Raw genomic sequence first — 23392 nt, forward strand, 5'->3', positions numbered from 1 at the left:
CTAAAAGTGTTACATCAGTAAATGTAGGTTTTAGTGTTTCTTAACCAATGGGAAAAATTGTGTTGCCATGTTGATTTTGTTGGGTTCCAGGCTGCAGCAGTTTACACATCTAAAATTGTTCAGTTAAGTTGGGCAAAGTTTCGCCGAAGGGAAAATTTTAGTCTTAGTTTAGCGTAGTCTTACTCGAGTCAGGAGTCCGACTTTCACCAAATGTCCTGTTTCTGCGATTCCCCAATCCGGATTTTAAATTTTTGCTTTGTTGAATGGTGCAATGTTTTTTCTAGTTTTTTATGTTTTTTTAATATTTAAGGCCCTAGTCTAGATGGAACTTTATTTTATCATTCAATATCTAGTTTTTGTCAACCTGTCTTTACAAATCTCTACTGTTAATATTTAAACTTCCTTTATTATGTTATAACAATTGTCTGTTTTTTTTTCAATATGACATAAAATTGGATTACTTGTTTGAATGACTATCACCATTTAGGCAAGAAGCTTTAGCTTGAAATTATTGTCCCAGTTCACAAATATACTTTATTCTGAACCAAATGCTACGCTAATCCTACAAAATATAATGTTTAATTTCAGAATGGCAAAGACTTCAATATTTCTTTATTTTTTCAGAATGGCAAGACTCAATGAAAAGATCATGAGCGCCATGGAAGTGATGGAATTCTTTTTTACGACGAACTTTAAGTTCAGCAACACGAATGTCGATCAGCTGCGTTCTTCACTGAATGCTGAAGACCAAAAGGTGAAATATTACAAGGTCTTCTAGTTCAGAGCATCTAATCATAGGGTTAGATTTGTGTGTTGCACGTTTGTTACAAATTATTTGAATCCTTAAAAGCGTTTAAATGCCTTTGAATTGATTTGCGTATTGAAAAGACTTTGTAGAACGCAAACTGAATATGTAAAAAAGAAGATATCTCCTCGCCCTAATACACGTTAATGACGACAATAACTTCAAGTGGATGGTAGCAATATACTTTGGACTTTCTTGTCTCAGTCATAATTAGTCATTTATAAGTTCTAGACTAGTTATTAATAGAGAAATATATTTCGCCAATCTAGCATCATCAGTCTCTGAATAAAGCCCTATATTTTGTGGAACCTTATTTTTCCAACGTTTTTTGAACAGTCTTTGAACTAAACTTTGAACTAATTAACCTTGTGTTTAATATGTTCAGATTGCCTTTCAATGTTAGTTGAAACCTATGAAGATTAGTTAACCAGAAAACATTGCAACTAAAACAAGATGGCAGAGCCCGTTTTAACCTTGTGTTTAATTTGTTCAGATTGCGTTTCAATGTTAGTTGAAACCTATGAAGATTAGTTAACCAGAAAACATTGCAACTAAAACAAGATGGCAGAGCCCGTTTTAACCTTGTGTTTAATATGTTCAGATTGTGTTTCAATGTTAGTTGAAACCTATGAAGATTAGTTAACCAGAAAACATTGCAACTAAAACAATATGGCTGAGCCCGTTTTAACCTTGTGTTTAATTTGTTCAGATTGCGTTTGGTTGAGAAGTGCTTCTACTCGGGAGCTGCCTGAGGAGTTTGCGGACTCGCCGTTGCAAGTGGATTGACGAGTTCGCTCTGGCAACTCACAGAGTTCATCGGCGACTCACTCGCCCTTCTATAACTTCACAAGTATTCTCTTTGCGTTCGATTTTATCGCCAAACGATTCATTGTGTTTTACATAAGCCACGACTTGCAAAACCTAAAGTGGGTTTTACCTTTATGGCATGCAAAAACCTAAATCCACGACAAACCGCATCTAAATGTCTCAATATTAATCATTTTTCATGGATAGTGCGTATTTAAGTCTAAAACGATTGTGTCTATGCATATTGGTAATACAAATAATTTCTTTTCCAATATTACAAAAAGTTTCGAGGCTCACTCGACATTCTCTCGGGGCTTACAAAGAAGCATTGAGCGGTTTTATTTTCCCGCGTGTAAAGATTTCGTTTGGTTCGAATCTCATCGCAATAGATCTCTTTGTATTCTGGGCTTACATAGCTATGCAGAATGTTGTACAGGAAGAACAAATATTTCAGTGTTGTCATCCATTTGCGCAAATGCTAACTTTTCCATTTTTACTGTGTAATTATTTCTTCGTTATTGTTCTGTTTCAAAGCTTACACTTTACTTTATACTTGTTCTTTAATGTTAACATAGACTTTGTTTTTCTATTTCAATGCCTTCCAAGTTTAGGTAACTGTAAAAATCACAAAGATTTTAATACTGTGTAGAAACGCATCGTATTTGTAAATACAGCCGTTTTTTTTGTAGCTATGTTTTATGGTTTAGTTATTCTTCATATTTTACTGGAATAAAAAAGCTATTTGACAAAAAGTATTTTGACAAAAAACTGTATGTTTTGTCTTTAGTGGAACTATTATGAATGCAAAAAATTCGCGAATCTTAAAATTAAGCTTCTTGTTCATCTCTTGGCCCGCTTTATTGAAGTTGCTTTAGCTTAAAGGCGTCGTTAGTCTCATCACCTCATATAAATGCTTTTGACATCTTAAAAGATATAAAGGCAATTTTTCGCTTCGCGCTACAGCTTTGTAATGTGACTTTTGTATTAAAAGCTCCACTTCTCCAACCTAGAAATAAACCAACTGTTTGGTTTTCTTGAGGTTAGTTGTGCAGCTGTGTGACGTCATATTCGAAACAATTCATTGCCCCCCAAACAAACATCCTAGATCCGCGCCTGGTAGCCTTGGCGTACATTTAAGTCACTGTCTCGTTTTTTTACCGGTGCGTTTTTCCGGCAGTGTACATCGCATAGTGGCTTTTAGTTTTGCTGCGTACCGCCGGGTTTCACAGCAAGCCATTCTGATCCAATTAACATGGGGGTTCCCAACCTGTGGTACGTGAACCACTAGTGGTACGCGTAGGTTTTTCAGGTGGTACTCGAGTAGCTTCCGTTTTTTTCACAAAACCCTGGATTCACAACTTTATATTTTGTTTTTTGTTTTATTCAAATGAAAAAAAATTACCCGAAGCTCATTCTTATTGTTACGTAGCTGTTCCTGTTGTTTCGAAACAACGCAATCTTCAAAATACACGCCGTGTCAATTGTTCACAAGGAGCACAGTTGCTTTGTAAAGTGTACAATGCTGTGAGACTGTGGGCGTTAATTATGCCAAATGATTGCTCTTGATAGATATAATCTACTGTTTTATAGCTTAAGTCTTAAGCTACAAATAGCGTTGAATAATGCTAGTTGTAAGCTAAAAATAGATAAAAATTGGATTCAATTAAATTATTTTTCTGCTAAAGTTGTACGCGTGACAGTACAGAGCGTCCAAGTGGTACGAGATCGTAACAAGGTTGGGTACCCCTGAATTAAAACAAGACTAAAGTAACAAATTAAAAAACCTAGCTTCCGGTGACACTCGATTTTATATTAAAAGCCAAGTTATTGTGGCAGATAGAGAATACAACTCACGGCAATTGCAATATTATTACATTTGCGGTAATTTTGCTAAACTCACGCATAAAACTTAAAATTTCTCGCGTTCCATTGGCATTTACGATATTACGTAGCACTTGAGCCAAGGTTTGTTGAGAAACACCGAAATAACACAATCAGGATAAAATGCTGGATTTCAGGACACCTCTATAAGAGCTTGCTTGTACCCAGTGGCGTGGCCATGGGATTTTGCGCCCGGGGGCAAACTATAAAATTGGCGCCCCCTCCTTCATGTTTAATCAAACGTTGCTTGTTTTAGACGTCCTGTTCTAACGTCATCTCGAAAACTTCCATGCATTTTAAGTCATATTACTTTTGGCCTTGTACAGGTGGCGTTTAAATCACAGTCTCTCAAAGTTATATTTTGAGTTTTGTAATAATTGCTATTATACTTTCCTGTCCTACTTGGAGCCGCGGCTTGCAATGCAATCGGCCGACTCCATTATTTCGGCCGCGTTTTGTGCCTTATATAATACCGCAAGACCTGGTGTAAAAAACGGCTGATTTGAAAGCGGCCATTTAAACTGGCCGACTTATGTTGAGCAAAACGAATTAAAGGCGCCGAAGCAACCGCAATCAGTTTAGTGCCGAATGAGCCGTAAGCAATCACACGAGAAAAGCATTTGATCATCAGTTGAGCTAGTTGTGTTGTGTTATGGTTGACCTCTGTGATAAGTTTGCTGCTGATAAAAGCTGCAAGTCTACTTTGATAAGGTAAGTTAAGAGTTTTATTTTGTTTGTGTATCACTTATAACTTAGTTTAAGACTAAAGCAACCGAACTATGTTTTTCTTTTTTTGCTTACTATTACTGTAATGTTTTTTTATTAAGAGGAAGTTTTAAATGTGTATTTCAAGCAAAACATCGAGCAGTTATTAAAATTTAAAGAAAAAGTAAAAGGTTGGGGTTTTATTCCACATTTAAATTACCTTTATTTAACTCATATTGACATTATTCGCATTACAGCCAACCATTGTTTAACTTCCATTTATTCGGGCGAAAAATCACACAAAAATCGAAAGCAGAAAGTTCACAGCACGAATAAAAGCAAAATACTGCTGTTCAATGTTTATTATTTAAAAACATTTAATTTACAATACATTTCTTTTAAACTTGAAACACGTCCAACCATTTCTATCTGTCAAATTGTAATTAGTTTGATGTTGACTCAATTCATTGCTAATTGCGCTGGTTTTAAAGGGTTTGAAACATTGAAAGTTGACTTTGGTTGAGTTGGGTTTTTTATTTACACATCCTTGCAAGGAAAGTGATACCATTTGTAAAGTGCCAGTACCACAACTTTATATGTGGCGGCCTTACAAATAAAACGCTGTCTGAAAACGAAGTGGATGTGAAAAAGTTATCGAAATTACACAACAAGGCAACAGGTAAAAACCATAATGCTATAAGTTATATAATTGGTGGTTTACATCCAAGTCTAGCATTCTTGACGGCATTCAAGTTTGTTATAGAACTATAATACTATCAGTTATATAAGTTTGTAATAGAAATGTGCTATTTTCAAAACTACGAAAACTGCACGCCACGCTTTAGAATTACTCGATGCAAACAGTTTTAGAAGCACCGTAACGCAGAGTGGTTGAAACTAAGGCACGTGGACCAATTGTTGCACGGCGCAAAATCGTTATTTGTGGAAAATTGTTTAATTTAGTGACGCTCAAACTTAATATCGATGCTTTTTCCACATGGCATCCTTTGTGTTTGCGTACTAACCATATCAAAAACATACAAGAAAAGCTAATACAGTTTAATAAATTAAAGAAACCAAACAAATTATTAAATCTGGAGCCTACTGTGTATGGTTCGCGAAAAAACGCAAATATTATTGTTGCCCCAGATGCTGAATTTCCACCCTAATCAAAATGTAGAAGGAAAACACTAAAGTAACAGTCGAGTACTGCCAGGTTACTGAACAATTGTTACCGCCCAGTTATATACGAAAAAATAGATAGTTCATTGTCTAAATTATCTTGCTTGTGTAGTTGTGTTTGTGCATTATTCGTTGTTGGAAGCGCAGACAAACTGTTCAGAAAGGATGGAAAATAAACCCTGTTGCTACTGTTGTAAGAAAATACGAAAAGACAAAAACATGCAAAGGTGAATGCATCGGCTTTAGTGGTGCGTTCGCATGAAACACAACTTTGTCCGTTCACTTTATAGCCAACCTGAAGTTAAACTTTTTTCTCTATGGTCGAAATTGTTTGGCGTTTCTTTTGTTTCTATAAACTCTTGGTTTACGATTGCAAGTCAGCGCAAAACTCTTTTTCCGTTGATAGATCCTCATTTCGACCTCTGTCTCTCATAGCAGAAGGCATCTCTGGCATCTCTGGCGTCTGCGCCTTCTTCGGGCTGATCGCTGTAACACAAAACAACACAATAAAATACTAAGTATACATCACACACTACTTTATCCAGGGCTGCGGAGTGGGTTTAAAACAACCGGGGTTTCACCCTGGCTAAAAAATAAAGCCGAATCCTTCATAGAGTCCTGTGTCTCCGACTCCACAGCCCTGTATTACACCTATCCCCGTCATAGTATGGGTATATACACCAATCCAATCATAGGAGTGTAATACAAGTTACCCACCCATATAATGTGGTTTTGGTTAAAACATACCCTATGCTATTTCACCTTTTACGACAGTAGCCCTAAGAGCCTGTAATTTTTTCACGCTAAAGTGGTTGGATATAATTAAGTGACAAAGGCTGATAACGAGCATTTTATATTCAAGGGTTGTTTGCATACAGCGCATTTTTAAAAGGTAGCCTACATTTATTTTTTGGGCACCGTAAAGGCAATTACATTGATTTTTCATGATGAAAAGTTTCCCTAAATATTTTCCCTGTAATATTTTAGTGGGGTTTAAAGAGTTGATTAGATCCACTCAAATTTTATTTGTACTTTAAAACACTGGTTTTATTTTATAATCTTTTTGGTTTTGACTTTAATTGATATTTATACCTACAATCATCAGCAAGTTAAAAAGTTAACAACTGAATGTTGTTGTCAAATATGGCCACAGACGTAGAAAACACTTACTCCCAGTGCCTGTGCAGTACATCACATCCTAAATAAACCAACCAAGTAAAATTGAATATAAATATTTTGGAGCTTAATGGTCGCGTGGAGACAATTGATGAATATCATTTATAACTTAATTTTCCCTAAGGACACTCGTACTATTGCGGAGCTGTATGGAGCTGCACGTCTAAACCTAATTTTTGCAAGCACCGCTACTTTGATGGGCGAATATATGAGTCCAGAAGCTATATAAAAAAAGCTAAAATGAAGTTCCACAAATGGTTTCTATGCACATTGTTTTTAAATGTTTTGAACACATTTACGACGAATAGTGGCGCATCAATTCGGGGCGAATAACACTGCGCTTAATATATTTCTTTTACCGGATCCATGCAGCTATGGTGATGCGATATATATCCACAATACACTTTGCGCAAAGCGGCGGTGGACTCAGCTGGGGCTGCATTAAAAACTAGAACATCACTAAAATTGTGTTTACCCGAACCGAAATTAGCAAAACGTCACTTTTAAGTGGCGCAACGTATTTTTTAGTTTTCTCTACCCTAATTTTTGAATTGGTGGCCCTTACATAAATCCCAGGTTCGCGCCACTTGTTCTGGTTCTTTAAAACAGGGGTCGGCAACCTTTTTCTAGTCACGGGCCCAAACCATACTCAGTAAGGTCTCTGCGGGCCGCACAAAATATTAACTAGGAATTGTGTTATTAACCCTTTAGAACAACTGTGAATCAGCCCGTCCTCTTATCGTTTTTTCACTTAAGAACGTGTTTATTTAAATTTATGGAGGCAGTATATTGTTGGCGCAAAGCGAAAAAAAAGCGTTTGTTTGGTTCAAAATTCGAGTTCCATACTACTAATGAAAAGTGTTATAAAACTACTTTGGTGAACGCGATAACATTTAAACTTAAGCTAGCTCAGTGTTTGCAAACGTTTTTAAGTCAAGGCACAACCAGCAAGCGAAGCGAGCGCGTTTTTTTTGGTATAACGGCATTTCGTTTAAATTCTTGCAAATTTTTATTAAATTGCCGAAAACGAAAGATAAAAAAATGTTGAAAAAGATATGTCGAATATTTGTGAATACGTTTTCCGTGACGCACTTTGGCAGCTGTCCACCGCGCAACTGTAAAGAAGTGCTGATCAATTTAAAAGCCAACATCAAAACGTGAACAAAAGGACGCAGAAAGATAATTCGCGCGAAGCGCGAAAAATTTTCGCACTTATATAGTTGAAATAATCAAAAAGTATGTGAAATAGTGTCTAATTTGTCAAAGAGGCGGCGGGCCGGATGAATTACTGCTTTAAAACATGGTTTTGCGTCAAAATTGAATCTGTTCAGCAGAGTCAACGGATCGAAAAAATCACCTTAAAATTCTCCTTCAATATGATAAAATAGGCAAGTTGCTGTTTTTAAACCTCTTTTTGAATGTCTTAAATCCGTGACTTTGATTGCAGTTTAAGTCAATTTTATTTTTTAAACCACACTAATTCAAAGTTATATATTTCTATCTATGTTATTGTAAGGATTCGCATGAAGTTTTCACTCTGAACCCAAGTGTAATACATCTGCGCTAACGAATAAAAATGTTTACAAAAAAATGTTTAACTAATATTGTTGTGATTCAAAACTTTATTTTCAAACCTTGTGTATTAAAAAGCCATTATAAAAATTATTGTTACAACACTTGGTATCTTGATCAAACTACTTAAGTTAGAAAATGCGATCTGAAACGCAACTGCCACTATATAAACATTCATTAAATATCATTATTATAATAAAGTCATTCCGATTACTCGGAGAATCGTTATTGCGCAACTCGCTCTACTCGTTACTCGCCCGATTCAAACCAGGTCATTTCGTTCTTAACCCGAAGCTTTGTGTTTAGCTTTTCCTGCTTTTAGTTCTGCTTCTTAGTTCAGTCGGGCCTGGACAGATCCAAGCAAACTTGATCTCATCGAGAAACAAGCGAATGCATTCGATCGCAAAAAGGTCAGACCTCCAAGCGCCTTACTTCGCAACTTATTCGCCTGAACGCCACTAACTACCATCAAGCTGAAGTTGGGTATTTGGTAAATATCGATATATTTCCTCATCTAAACCTGTACATTCGATGCAACGGGAAGCATCATGACGTCACACGTCTAAACACTAACGTCACTAGTGTCGCAACGTTGCCCCGGCGACATATTCCCAAATTTTGAGTGCCTACCTTGCGCAGAGAATCCACATCAGCTTTATCGATGCCGCATCGTTCTAACCCCAGCTCTTGTACATTGTGGGCACAAGTTCGGAGGAAAGCGAGTCCTTGCGATCCCAACTTGTTGCCGTTCAGGTTCAACTTCCTCATCTACATCAGCACAACATAATGTAAGACACAAGCAGGTGTTAGGCTGCATACAGGTTCTAGCAAATTAAACAATACATATTTGCAACTTACACCAAAAAAAATGCTATTCGAAATATGTCAGGTAACAACTCTGGTATATATAATATCTAATATCTCTGCAATAATTTTATGGGACATTGGTGAACTATAGCAGCTGAAAATGATTGCATGCCTTGTGATTAAATATTTTGTTATTTTTCATTAAATCCACAATTTGCGTAAATTTGTGTAAAGTGAAAATGCGCCTAAAATAAACCAGATCCCGGGTCATTTTTTCCAGCCACGCGTTTTCTACACCCGCTCAATTATTTCTACATAAGTATAATAAAAAACGCGAACATGGCTCTTCCAAACTTCATTTTTTCTATTGTTTCTATGTGAAAGCAAAAATATTTCGCAATACCCGCGAACACGCCAATTTAAGTTATGTTTCTAGTATTTCCTAGCCCACTTGAAAACCGGTTATCTATGGGCGCCGTGCGTCTTATCGCAACATAGAAAATTAAACTTTCAGCAACCTAAACTATTCAAAGGCAGTTTTTCACGCTATTGCTTTTACGTCTTGAAAAAGTCAAGTTTTGACGAAACGCTATGTCCGTTACTTGTGACGTCACGATTTGGCGTAACATTGTGACATCATACCTGCAATTTTTTCATTCGCCCTCAAACAAAAATCCCGCAGTAATTACTTACTTTTGGTGACATAAAATTCCGTTTACCAAAAATCTTTTGTTTTTTTGTTTTTGTTTATCCACCTCAATGTCATTCCAATATTCAACACACCCTTCATTTCAACAACACACACTTACAGGTCGATCCATTCGTGATATGGCGTCAGTTAGAGGTTGCAAATCGGAACCAGCGATTTCGCAATACCATAATTCCAGCTGGTTGATGTTGTGTACACTTGTTGCCAGGCAACTCAAACCACGTGAATCCAGCTTGCTTCTACACAGTACCAACAATTCCATCTACAATGACAAGAAGTTTTAATTGTTACGTATCTTCCCGCTATGAGCGTCAATAACATCCAGGGTGCTGTCTGTTAATCCTGGACCATAACAGCCTGCAATAGGGAGCATTTGCCCCCTCAACATCGGGAATAGCATGGGATAAACAAGAAACTGTTGTGTCTTTAACGCAAAATTATTTTTTTGCCAGGTAGAATACGTTGCTATGCCCCCCTCCCCCCCTCCCCAACAAACTGTATATTTTGCTCAAGTAAATGCAATTTTTTTTAGCGTTCCGCGCGAATCTAATTATGTTTCTAGGTTTAGCCCACTTTGATCAAATTGTTTTAGCCCGAAGGCGTCGTGCGTCTTATCACAGATTCCAAAATAAAAGTTTGGGCAACTTAAACAATATAAAGGCGTTTTTGGTCATTCCCTCTTGCTTCCCCCTACGAAAAACTATTCGGTATTTTTGAATTACATATCAGTGAGACAATTTGAAAAAACTAAAGTATCTACTGTTGGTGGCGCGAATCGCGAAAAAATGAGTTTATCAAGTTGATTTTGACAATTGTGTTGTGAGGGCATTGACTCCACAGCAGTAACAAGGCTCCGTAGAAACCACGTAACAATGTCGCCTGCAGCGCAAAAATTAACCATTGCGTTAATCGTGTTTCAAAAGGTGTGACGACAGACAATACAAAAAACATTATAGAGTAGTTGCAGTCTCCCTGTTGCTGAGGTGTTGTTATATTAAAATATGAACAAATATTGTTGGATAGGGGGATAACGTTTATCGTTTATCTGCAACTCAGCCAAACTGTATTTGAATAGGGCCGTTATCGTTCGATAATATGTGCATTTCAGAAAATAAATATGTCGATTAGACAGAAAACACTGTAGATAATTGGCAGAAAATATGCAGTTTTAATTAAAAGTGGCAATAAAGAGAGTTAGTAACTAAACATAATCCAAATCGGTCGTAAAAAGTAGCAATTAGTCTAAAATTCAAGAAAGTTTCCTAATCCATGAATTATATCTTCAGTTACTTAACTACACACGTGTAATTTTAATGTAAATAAAAGAACATCTTAAAAACAGAATAAACACGAAACGAAACCATTAAAATCACTACAAAAAGTGAAATATTACAGTAGCGCTCGAGCCCAGGGGCGCCCGCAGAAATTTTTCAGGAGTGGGGCAATCAGGGGCGTAACCAGAAAATCAAAAAAGGGGTCCTAAATTTTCAACTTAGGGAATTCCCCTATTTTTCGCCTGATGTTAATGAATAATGACGTCATTAAAATTGTGACAGTATTACGTCATAGAATGGTGATTGCAAGACGTGATAGAAAAAACCCAGAAACAGCCTAATACGTTCAGCAAAAGCGAGCATGTGCGTCGTCGACAATCCTGTCAGGCGCCAGCTGCGAAACCACGGTGTACAATCGTTAACTTCGGGCAAAAAAACAAACCAAGACCGTGAAATATGTGTGTTTAATTGTGGTAGAATCATACATAATTCGACTATCAGCAGCGCAGTTTTCAAGTTCCATGAACGGAACTAGCGCTAAATTACAAGCAATCCTTTCACCACGTGCAATACTAAACGAAGATCGTTTTTACCGGGTGTTATTATGCCACGATTGCGCAACATCTGCGCCGAACTGTGTGCCAAGTCAGCTAAATTACAAGCTGAGGTTGAGGGGAAATAAGTCGTGTCCATTGCACACTTAGCACGTGGTCTTAGAGTATGCTTGAAGAGCATAATTTTGCGTTAACTATCATTACTTAAAAATTTATACTTTAAAACGCGCAGGACAGTCACCATTATACCTCCTTTTAGGAATCTGTTTCATTTAAAGTTTGACTAGCGTTGTCAATTGTCGAATACACACTTGCTAATCAGTCAACCTAAACCAGCGCTTCTCAACCAGTGGGGCCATAAGAACATTTGAGGTTGGCCACATACCAATTTAAAAAGCTAGATTTAGTTTCATTTGTGTCATTTTATTTCATTTTAAAGGAATAATGGTTTGGGAGGTATTAAAAAGGAATGTAAATTTATTGTTCAGCCGCAAGTATCTCACTAATGCACGGTTGATTAAACAATCTGTTTTGAAATATATTCTGCTGTGTTTTGTTCTAAACCTATTTTAAAGTTTTTTTCTGGGCCACAGAATTTTTTTGCAAGGTAAATGGGACACGAAAGAAAAAAGGTTGAGAACCACTGACCTAAACAAATAACGAAAGAGAAAAACTATCCAGCGTTTACGGTCGACCAAACTAAAGACGAAAAACGGCGTTTTGCACTCGATTTTGGCTTCGCATTAGATTAAGACGCGTGACCCAATTACTTAAAAAGCACGCCGCTTCGAACAGTTTGTTAAACCATGACAAAAACGAACCAAAAACGATAATATCACTTACAAAAAGGGGTGGTTAGAACTCCCGCCACCTCTGGATACGCCACTGGGGGCAATGGATAGTGTATATTATTTTTAACTTTCATAAGTAATACACATTACACTTACAAATAATACTAATAATCACATTTTGAATTCCAGGGGGGGGGGCAAGTGCCCCCCCTTGCCCCCCTGCGGGCTCCCATGCTGAACATCTGGAGCATTATGGAATAAACAAGAAACTGCTGTGTCTATGACACAAAATTAAATTTCCTAGGTAGAATAATAATTTGCTAAAAATTTGTATTATTGTCGTAATACTGAAGTACCGAAATAAGTCAACATATTTGCCTGAAAAACATGCCACTACCGAATGTGTTTAATGAATATAGCATTGTCTGTGTGAAAGCAAAAGCCGCTGTCGAAACTGAATTTTTCTTATTTGTCGTGTTACAAACGTTTGCACAAAATATCCAGATATTGGTGCAAATAAGCCTAATTGTGAAAACTGAACGCGCAAAATAGTGTGTATCAAACTAAACAATCAGTTTTTGGAACGTTTGTGGTTTACAGATTGCTTCCAATTAATTGTCAAAAGTCCTTGCCCCGGGTGGCCAACCCCTCTTCGGCTGACATTTTTGAGTGTTTGTTTGTAGACCGTTTTAAACATCTATCAATATGCACAAGGCTGTTAGAACAGTTTGAATTATTAACTAGACAAAATCAGAGAGGGTAATTTTGTGCAAACAAGTGCCGACTTTACAAACAAGTGCCGACTTTAGTTGTATGGAAGCGTGTATTATATTCTCACTGATGTATTAAGGATAAACCTACATGTCTCGGTATGTTTAATATAAACAGTTCGTAAAAAATATTTTTTGCCCACCATCCCCCTAATTTATGTCGAGGCCCACGCATGTGCGGTTAATGCTAACGTATTTACTTATCACAACTAACATAAACATACGGGATGGTTTCTGCTTGAGATGGCGTCAGTTAGAGCTTGCAGATTTGACCCAGCAGTGTCGCAATCAAACAACCTCAGCTTGTTGATGTTGCTTGCACTTGTTGCCAGGCAACTCAACTCACGTGACCCCAAATAGTCCACGAATAATACTTCCATCTACACAAAATATAGTTTGCTGTGTTAACGAGGTTTTAAACTTACTAATAAAACCTATTTAAACTTCTAAATACGGACAGAGGTCAAATGGATTGTAAACCGGAAAACGTCGTAAATGTTAATTTTAGATTCTACTCGATAAATATTTGCGCGACCAATTGCTCTAAAGAAATAAACACATCAAACGTACACGGCACGTGATTCATCATTATAGTCCGAGTTACGCAATAATTTCTATATTTAAAATATATTTCTTCAACGAAACATATTAAAATATAGACTTAGTTTACCATTGCTAACTCATTTCGTGCCGATTAACCCGGAAAACATTACGTATCAATAAAAGAACTTGACTTATTTAGCTTGATATCGGTTCGAATCCGCTGTATCGGGCATCTTTAGGTGAAAGACAGTCGAGTATTGTACCAGGTGGTGGGGTAATGAAATCGGTAATATTCGGATTGACTAAATATACCGAAGAATTTCATAATTCAGTTCAGTCATTTTACAAAATTTGATTTTCCAGATTTTTGAAGCGTGTTCGAATATCGAGTATTATGTAACGGAATGTGAAATCTGCATAAAACGTCACAAATTGTCTTTTCAAAAATGTCGTTTTTATTCAGTTGAATTGACAAGTAAATGTGTATGTATCTTTCATGGCTTCGTAAACTTACTGGACACCAATCATCAGATTCGCTGAATGACGGAGAAACAAAATTAATTTTTTAATGAAATTAAGTTGAAAGTCAATAAACTTAACAATTAGGCGAATTATAATGGCGGTAATTACAAAACCATGTAATTGTCACTTGTTGCACGTAAGACTTCCAGGGGTTTCTTTGCGTGCGATTGCTTCAATAAGAACCTCGAAACCGGATAGATCGCTCTTATAACGTTTTATTTTAAACTGTACTTAATTGAGTCGTTGTAAAAGTTAAAATTCCATATATTTATGCGCTCAAAATTATTTTGCTAAAATTCCTAATTACAGTTTTAAAACTCGAACGGTGGTTTAATGTACCTGAAATTCGTTTGCTTCTATTGTGTTTTTTTTTGTTTTTTAAATTGCTTTTTATTGGTACAAAAAATTATCCCTCATTAAACACGAAACTTGCGTTTAAACGTTTCCAGTTAGTATCATCAACGAAATAATAAAATCTGGATGGTGACTACGAACATCCCAAACACTACCCATGCTTGTTGGGGCTTTCCCCTGTGCAATGGTTGACCCACGGGGATGCCCCTTATCTATTTCACACGTCCCCGTTTCACCCATGGGACTTCCCCTATCCGCTTGACTGTCGATAGTGTGCTTGGATAATCGCGCCCGCCTCATCGCAATAATGACCATTATGACATAACCATGTCAATTGTTGTACTAAGTTTACTTACAGGTGTTTCTCTGCGTGCGATTGCTTCAGTAAGAACTTCGAAACCGGACAGATCCTTCGTATTGTCCAACACAAGGCGGTTTATCTTATGGACGCAGGTGGACAAGGCAGTGAAGTCGCGTGCTCCTGTTGTCTCCACACGTACTTCATCCATCTACAAAATAACAACAAGATATGTTGCACTGAGCGCTGTCCCACATAGATGAGGTTCTCAAACTTATGCGCCGATAAGTTTGCCTCGTCCGCCATTGTTGGCTACCTTTAGTCAATGACGTGGTTTAAAAAGTGTAAGCAAAGTCGCTGCAGAAAAAATGCGTGTCAATATGACGTTTTATTGTAAACTGTAATTAATTGAGTCGTTCCTAAAGTTAAAATGCCATAATATTTATGCGCCTAAAACAATTTCACTAAATTTCCGAGTTACTCGGCTGTAGAGTACGCACATTGTTAAGGCGTGAGATGCGAACAGTTTTAAACTCAAACTGCAGTTATTGATCCTAAAATTCGCTTGCTTGAACTTTGTTTTATTTAAAACTTTTATTTTGTGTTTGTAAATTAATTATCTCCTCATTAAACATGAAACTCGCGTTAAAACGTTTCCAGTTAGTATCATCAACGAAATAATAAAATCTGGATACTGAATTAAAAAACTTAAATACTTGCTGGGGGTGGAAGCGTTTAACGTTGTAGGGAAGACAGTGACTACGAAGAGTTTGGGGAGTGCGGAGTATAACATCCCAAACACTAATGTCCAATAACAAACTGAAAAACGTAATTTGTCGCGCCAATTAAGAGGGTTATATGAGAAAATAAAACAGAAAAATATTAGTGTATAAAATAAAAAAAATAAAAAAAATGCGTTTTGCGTTTTTAGCTAAATAGACTCAATTAAAGTCGCGCATGTTATTACGCAACAAAGTTGTACAAACCGCGTTGGTAATTTGTTCTAATTTCACCGGTTTAATCTCAGAGGCGAGCAATGGCGGTCTGTTTTTCGGCATAACAACGCCATTTAAACATCGTGACATCAGACCATGAATATTTTTTGCCGACTTTACAGCAATATGTGTGCCATCAATTCTCGGTGAACAGCGGGAAATCAAACCGTTGTGAAAAAACAAGTTGTCCACTAATGTCAAAAAACTCGGGGACACTCTACTGTCATCATGCGGTGATAGAAGTTTAAAGTACCTTTTAAGAGCAGGGTTCGGTAACCCCGCCAATATAATTCATCCGACCCTCCACCTCTTTTACAACTTGGCAAAAGGCCGTTGCCAGAATTTGTTGTCTATTTTAACTACATAAATGTAAAAATTTTGCGCACTTTTTGCGCATTTTTTTCGGCCAAAATGCGAAGTACATAAACTAGTACTATCAACAATGAACGTTACGCTATCTTAGTATGTCTCATTGTATTTTATGGTGCTGCACACTATAGTTCTTGTGTGATTTAAATATAAAAATAAACTATATCGACATTTTAACGGTTCTATTTAAATTACATCATATCCTATTCAAATTACATCATAGATTAACGATTAAATTTTCCGCATATCTTTTTTTTCACTTTTATTGTTGGTTATGATTAGACTATGTTTATCGGCGGCAGCACACTCGATGAACCTCACGTCCTTTCGCTACCCCCGGGGAACATCAAATATTTGCACAATAGCTTTACTTCGCGCTTGGCGCAAACGCTTTACCGTCCTTTTTTCAAATCTAATATATAAAATGGAAAAGTTTGTGGGTCAGCATGTTCGCGTTTTAGGGAAACAGACAGAGAAACGTATGGCTCCTATTGCTCCTCTTAAGCGAGTCGCCTGGCAAGTCGGTAAAATAGAAAGAAACTCGTGTGCTCCCAGACAGAAAAAAATTGTTTCTTTCTATGAGAGAAAGTCTCGCATCTCAAGCGAGCGCCGTCGCAAACCGGTGACGGGTGAGCAATTTTTATACCATTTCAAAAACATCACACAACGTTCGTTGCATGTTAACTTGAAAGAGCGGGCGTGCGACTTGCAGAACCTTATGACGAAACGGGTTAAACCTTTTTCACACATTTATAAGGCAATAACCTGCGTGAAGTAAATGGCCTTGGTAAAATAAAGTTTCATGTGGAAAAGTTTATATCGCGTTTATTGTAGCGGTTTGAACTTTAAGCAAATTTACTTTTAAAAGAGGATTTTCTTTCGTTGGATGCAGTATGGGTTTTACGTATTTGCTTGAATTTCGCCAATTTGAATTATTGCTGCTACTACTTTTTAAGCGATTTTCCATCGATATATGTCACGGGTTTTCGTTAGGTAAAATATGCGAGTCGTGTTTAGTAGCTCCATTTAAAAAAACACACAACGTTGCAATTTGTTTGTTGTAAATACCGCAATTTTTTTGTAATTATCGGCTATAATATACGGCTTCAGCCAGCTTATACAATGTTGGTAACACGTGAATTAGTGATTTTTTGTGACCTATTTCAGACACAAAACTGCTTTTTAGGTTATAAGTTAATTTTTCATCTTTACACTGTTTAAACCAAATGAACAATTTACTGGAAATTTACGGCAACAAAGCATTAGATCTTTAAAGCCACGCAGGTATGTCACAAAGTTAAACACGCCATTCCGCTTTCACATTAATACCGCTTTTACACAGGCTGTGGGGTGTTACTCTGATTGTGGGGAAGCATTAGGTTAACCGATTTTAGACACACGATATGACATGATTTGATTTCTATTTAGTGACACGCAGTGCAAACGTTTATAGCTTTTTGCAGTTTGTTTAACCACGTAAAAGTCTAATTTCACAAGTTTTCGTTACGAAATATATGCGAGACGTGTTTAGCCAAGTTTGTGTGTTTACAGGGACGCCGGAGCGATTGCAGGGCAAGGGTGGCGACTTTTTTGGTAAGGGCAACATAGACCGCAAGCGAGCGTAGCGAGCCGAAATATTGGGGGGTGCGGGGGTATTCCCCCGGCAAAATTTTTGCAGCGACGCCCTCTAGATTGGCTTAAAATGGTACCAAAAATGTTTTAACAAATGTCAAGGATGTCATTTTACGAATTTTTTTGCATTATTCCGTAGCTCAATCCCTACCCCCTTTATGATTTCCGTTGCATAATATTTAACGTTGTGAAAGCAATATATCATTTTTTATGAAAAGGGCACTTTTGCCCCCCTCTTGCCCCACTTCGCAAAGGGCAGGAGGGGCGCTAAAGTATAAGAGCCAAAGTATGATGGATTGTTACATTTTGTTTAACCAGATTAAATTCAGGTATAGACTTCGTACATTATGATGGTTATTGTAGGTGTAATTATTTTTTAACCAGTAAGATTAACTGATAAATATTCTATTTAACCTGGGAAACGCCGGGCATTTCGTCTAGTGTTAGATAAAAGCTGATTTTCAACTAAAAAAAAACTAGGTCGCCACTGATTAACAGTTATTATAATAAAACGCTCAAAACTCAACATTTTACTAAAATTTTAAGTTTATATTTATTACGGCTCGCCGAGCCCTTTTTAAATTTTGGTCAGGTCCGCGACTAAAAAAGGTTACCGACTCCTGCTTCAGAAAGTTAAATGTTGTGTGGCTTCAAAACGGTGCAGGGTTCGTTTAGCGTTTACCGCTGCTTTATTGCATTTATTTGAAAATAGTGAATAAAAATTAAAACTTAAAACAACAGTAAAACTTCACAAACCTTGTGTTTGGTTCTCGCCATAGTCTCCATCAACATTTCTAAACCGTTGCCGGTAAATGTGGCACTACTTAAGAAACCCCGATGCTGATGACCAGCTTTCTTTGTGTTGCTCGAAGCACGTGACAGAGACTTGACACTTCACTGGGAAGGATCGTTCCACCCTCTATACGAAGCTCTCCAGGGAAGGTATCGGCCACTTTCGCGGTGATTTCTTTATCGTTTGATTCCTGCGCCAAACTGCAAAGCCTAAACAATTTGGTGTTAAAGCTTTCGCCATCGTTTGATAAAAGTTGAGATCCAAGCGAATCGATCAGACCTTTCAGCAAACCTCTCTTGCTAGCAACATCGTTGGAAGAGATTTTAAAAATAGGCTTTAGCTTACGGTGGAGTCCCGCGTTTAGCAACCCGAAAAGAAACCGAAGAACCATTTCCCACGTATTACTTTCCATGCTTTGCAGCAGCCCAGAAAATGTAGCCAGATCTGTATCGAACAACAGTTTGAGTGATACAAAAAATTCTTGCCACAGAAGATGAATAAAGAAGAATACTTTCTCCCCTTCCAGTATACGAAGGTTGAGGTCGCTGGAGACAGCTTGCATGTTGAGAAAGTCCTCCATTCCTTCAGCATCAAGTCCGACTTCATCAAAGTCTTCTTCGTCGAATGTGATCTTGTCATCGAGCATTCCGTGTAAAGCCAGGTCTGAAAGTTTGCGCAAAATTCTGGGGTGTTCCTTAAACTTAATGGAGTGAATGCAATCGGACACAAAAGCCGCAAACACATCCGTGAGCGTAAAAGTGCCATCTTTAGTGCCATGCTTTATGATGTAAGGAGCGACGGTTTTGGCAAATATAGGAAGAAAGCATAAAGCTTTTGCATGTGGGTTTTGACCAAGTGACTTCGTGACCTTCTCATAATCTTCTTGCTTTGGGCAAATTTGTTGAAAATACAAATCTTGAGAGCGTTCGTTAAAGCCGATTACCTTGACTACAAAGTGGGGCTTGCAACTTGGGTGTAGCTTGAGAAAAGCTCCCGGTCGTGAAGTAAGCAGCTTGTGAGCATTGGGAAGAATGTCGCCACGGAGTAGGTTTTGCAAAATGACCATCGGCGTTGCGCGATCGTACAATCCGATCACTGGAGCATCCAAGTCAAGATCTTTGAACCTAGGTTCGTCCAAACCATCCAGGAAGATAAACAGCTTGTTGGATATGGAAAGTCTTTCCAGTATTTGATCATCCATTTCCTTTGTGTGTTTCCAGTTTGGGTTGGATGACAGCAATTCTAGAACACCCATTTCTTTGTTAAGACCTAAAGTCTTTAGGTTTTTAAAAAGCCAATATCCCTTTTGATCTGCTGGTAATTCATCTACAAGCTCCGTTAGTGTCTGTATAATAGCTGTAGTTTTTCCAATTCCAGCTATTCCTGTCATACCGACTACGTTGCCATGCCTCTCCACGTAATCGTCATTTGCTGCTTTATTTCTAAATTTCTTAATTTTGGCTTTATCGATTGCTTCTTGTTTTGCAGCAGTAAATAGTTGGTTGAGTTTAAGCGTGGTTGAGTTGACCTGTTTTTCTCTGAGTTGCTTCAGTCCTTTTAAACCAAACTCCTCCAATGGTGCTTGCGAATCCCGAATGATGTCAAGAGGAACTGGGTTGCTTGGTAGAGTCCCGATGACCTTATCAGCTGCTTCCTGAGACTTTTCTTGCCATGATGCTGCTGAAAAGGTATGAACTATTCTTTAAAGATGGACGCTACCAAGGCAGGAATAAAACGAATGAAAGTTAAATGGTGTCCGCAATATTAATGCACCCAATTGGTTCACCATTTTGTTTTGAGATGTGAGTTAACTAACACATATGAATGTACAACTTCCTTGATAAACTAGCGTAACATTTTGCTCTGCACGCTTAGATTATCCCAGCCCGAACAGTTAGTAAATGGTTAACGACTCGTGTTTATGTTACTTCATCGCGAATCGCGAGCAAACGATAAGCTAGAAATGCCTTCTGTAAGCGTAGGCTGGCTTTGCTCAGTATAAACGCTTTTTTATTTCCAAAATTAATGTGTGTTATTTTGTCAGCAACTGATTTTGCTTTAGGGCCTATACCAAGTTACCTACACTGTTTTATTTATTGTATAATCGCTAATCACTTTTGATGTATCTCCAACTTAAGAACTCTTTAACAAGCAAAAGGCTTATACTGGGATCAGCAATATTGAAAATCGTTCTAGCAAACGACATTACCATCATTATGGGACTAATTGAACGCCGTCGTATAACAATTTAAATGAAACGAAGCCATGCCCCTCCCCCATGACTTACATTTTGCCGTTAATTATAGGTAAATGCAAAAACCCTTAAATGACACTAATCGGTTAAAAAACACTTATTTTTTGTCGGGAAAAAGATTAAAATAGGGATGCCATTATATTGTTTAGATGGGGATACTATTATATTGCTTAAAATTGGGATTCTATTTTAAAATTTTTATATTTCAAACAACGTAACCATTTCTGTCTAGCTGCTAAGGCGATTTAAAGCCAAATACGAATCATAATTTTAGGCCTAACTATTGTTGTATGATTGTGTTTTATCAATTTGCATTCGTGATAAGTCATCAACGTATAGCCGAGTAACGTTAATTCGTACCACGATGAAATACAACCTGGCTACGCACACTGCTCTATTGTAGCCGCTTTCAAGCTTAAAGAAACACTACCAAAACTAAATGTGTTTGAAATCCATCATAAACCACTTGAAATATAGTAGCGTTTAAGGGCTGGGTTTATTGCACGCAAAGAAATCTCTACTGTAGTGCAACCCACACTTGGTCATTAGTTTTAAATCGATGTTATCACCAACCGTTGTCAGACGAGGTCGCTGTTGAGTCGGAAGCCACTCCAGGTTCCTGAGGCTGGCCATATATATGAACGTCGCCATGGAGGTTTTGTATGGGACCTTGATGACCGTAAACGTCACCAATGTTTACGGGCAGGACATTGGTTGGCTGGTTGTTTGCTGGTGGAAGCTGAGGTGCATTTTCACCCTGCATAAATACGTTGATGTTCAATTTTAATTTAATTGCGATATAACATTTTAACACAAATAGTTTCGGGTCATTTCTAGCATTTATTTTACTTAAAACAACAAATATATTTGATTTATTTTACTTTTGAAACTGCGTTTTACCTAAAACAGCTTTGAAGATAAGACCAAATAAATAATGTAATTAAACAGAGATATAATGTGTAAAGTTAAAAGCCAATTTAAGATGGTTTTAAGATAAGAAAATAGTTCTCTTTTATTGTTATTTTAAATTTTTGATGGCAAAACTACAAAGATTATGTCCAAGGTAACCGTGCTATACAGGCTCATTAGTATCGCATGCCAGAAAACGAATGACTGTTCCCTAGTGTAGCGCTTATCAATCTTTAAAAGAACTGTCCGCACATTATTTTTGGAAAAGTTTCATCCGCACGAAACAAGCACAGTAAGTTTGCACCCTTTAGTTTCCCCTATTTGTAAAATAACAATGAAAGTATTTGTGTATTAAAACCGTGAGCCTTCACCGATATAAATATAGATAGCGTATGCTTCAATGGCTTTACCTTAATTAACAACCACAAGAATAACAACGACCATTTATACACAAAGATAATTAGCAGTCATTAATGTACGTGATTAATGACTCGTTTGCTGCTGAATATTTGTGAAAATTTCAGCCCAATTGGGAACAAAAGCATTCAGAGTGTTTTTCACGATTCAAAAACACTTGTTGACGGAAATCGTTTTTAAGATGGGGCTACCAGATTTTCAGCACCCAAAAATGAAGTAAAACGAAAGTAAAATGGTTATCTTTGACTTTGATGATGTTTTACAGTTCCTTAGTAGTTGGAGGCAAAAGTTACAAAAACAAAGCAAAGAAAGGTGCAAAACATGTGAGAAGCTGTTTTTACATGTGAGGTTCTGTTGCAATTCTTTTGGCGCAATGTTTGCAATAACAATTAAGAAGGTAGGGCTAGTAGGGTAATTTGTTGTAAAACCTTTTTAAACAAGCAATTTAGCATGTTTCATGGCTGCAGTATTTTTTTGGAAATAAATACGTCTTGCGTAAGCGTCCTGTTTAAAGTATAGGCAACTAACTCGAAATGAGAAAAAAGAGGACATTTGGGCATTTTTGAGCGTCCTCGGAGGACCGTTCACTTTTTTTGAAAAAAGAAGACAAATCCACCTAAAAGAGAACATATGGGAAGCCTTTTTCAAGAATATGATCTAAAGTTCCCGGAGGCTGCTGTTCGCCAAAGGGGTTCAAAATCCACAGCTCTGATTTTATTTCTGCTGCCTGATGACTTGGAAAATAAGCTTCAAACCTCTCGAGCAGTGTGTGCAAATGAGAGCTCGCCGCCTTGATGATACGTCGCTCCAGCTTATTCTCTGTTTTTTTCATTTACATGCAGACACGAAGGTCTGCAGGGTTTTCAAACTGTTCAGGTTGTTACTAGAAATTTATTTTTCCAAACATTGAACTTTTGCTTGAATGATGCGATTTTGGAGGTAGCTTTGAATTCATCAATTCCTTTTCCTTGTAAAGTGGTATTGAGCTCATTAAGCATATCGAATATGTTAACAAGATAAGCTAGCCTAGCTAGCCAAAACATATCTTGAAACAAATTACCTCTATTGTCGTCTTATCCATTGAACCACACAACAAGTTCCCCTCGCCGTTTCCACACTCTTTCCATTACTCTTCTACGAGAGAGCCACCTAACTTTGGAACAATAAACAAGACGCCCATCATCTTCCATTTCGCTGACAAGTTCATTAAAAGCGCGATACGATTTTGTTTTTAGTATTGTGGTCATAATTTTAATGACATTAGAAATCGCGA

General features: G+C 37.3%; 1 protein-coding gene across 1 annotated transcript; it reads right to left on the reverse strand.

Annotated features, from left to right (window-relative positions):
- Window positions 1-13382: 13382 nt before the first annotated feature.
- Window positions 13383-23117, reverse strand: LOC146137320 (NACHT, LRR and PYD domains-containing protein 12-like). Its single transcript, XM_083393860.1, has 5 exons — window positions 23025-23117; window positions 21367-21550; window positions 18503-20219; window positions 14809-14961; window positions 13383-13413 (listed from the first exon to the last, which is right to left on the reverse strand). The coding sequence occupies exons 1-3, from the start codon at window positions 23115-23117 to the stop codon at window positions 18571-18573; spliced, it is 1926 nt and encodes a 641-aa protein (XP_083249986.1). The 3' UTR covers window positions 13383-13413; window positions 14809-14961; window positions 18503-18570.
- Between the last annotated feature and the right edge of the window lie 275 nt (window positions 23118-23392).

The sequence above is a fragment of the Ascidiella aspersa genome, chromosome 7 (assembly GCF_963924565.1).
Source record: "Ascidiella aspersa chromosome 7, kaAscAspe10.2, whole genome shotgun sequence".
In the NCBI taxonomy this organism is placed as follows: domain Eukaryota; kingdom Metazoa; phylum Chordata; class Ascidiacea; order Phlebobranchia; family Ascidiidae; genus Ascidiella; species Ascidiella aspersa.

What these genes read in the sequence shown, in the direction of transcription:
- LOC146137320 (XM_083393860.1), bottom strand. Translation starts at nt 23,117, where the DNA reads ATGCTTAATGAGCTCAATACCACTTTACAAGGAAAAGGAATTGATGAA. An exon ending in CATTCAAGCAAAAGTTCAAT is followed by an intron (nt 21,551 to 23,024) that starts GTTTGGAAAAAT and finishes GTATTTATGCAG; the next exon opens with GGTGAAAATGCACCTCAGCT. An exon ending in AGCGACCTCGTCTGACAACG is followed by an intron (nt 20,220 to 21,366) that starts GTTGGTGATAAC and finishes ATACCTTTTCAG; the next exon opens with CAGCATCATGGCAAGAAAAG.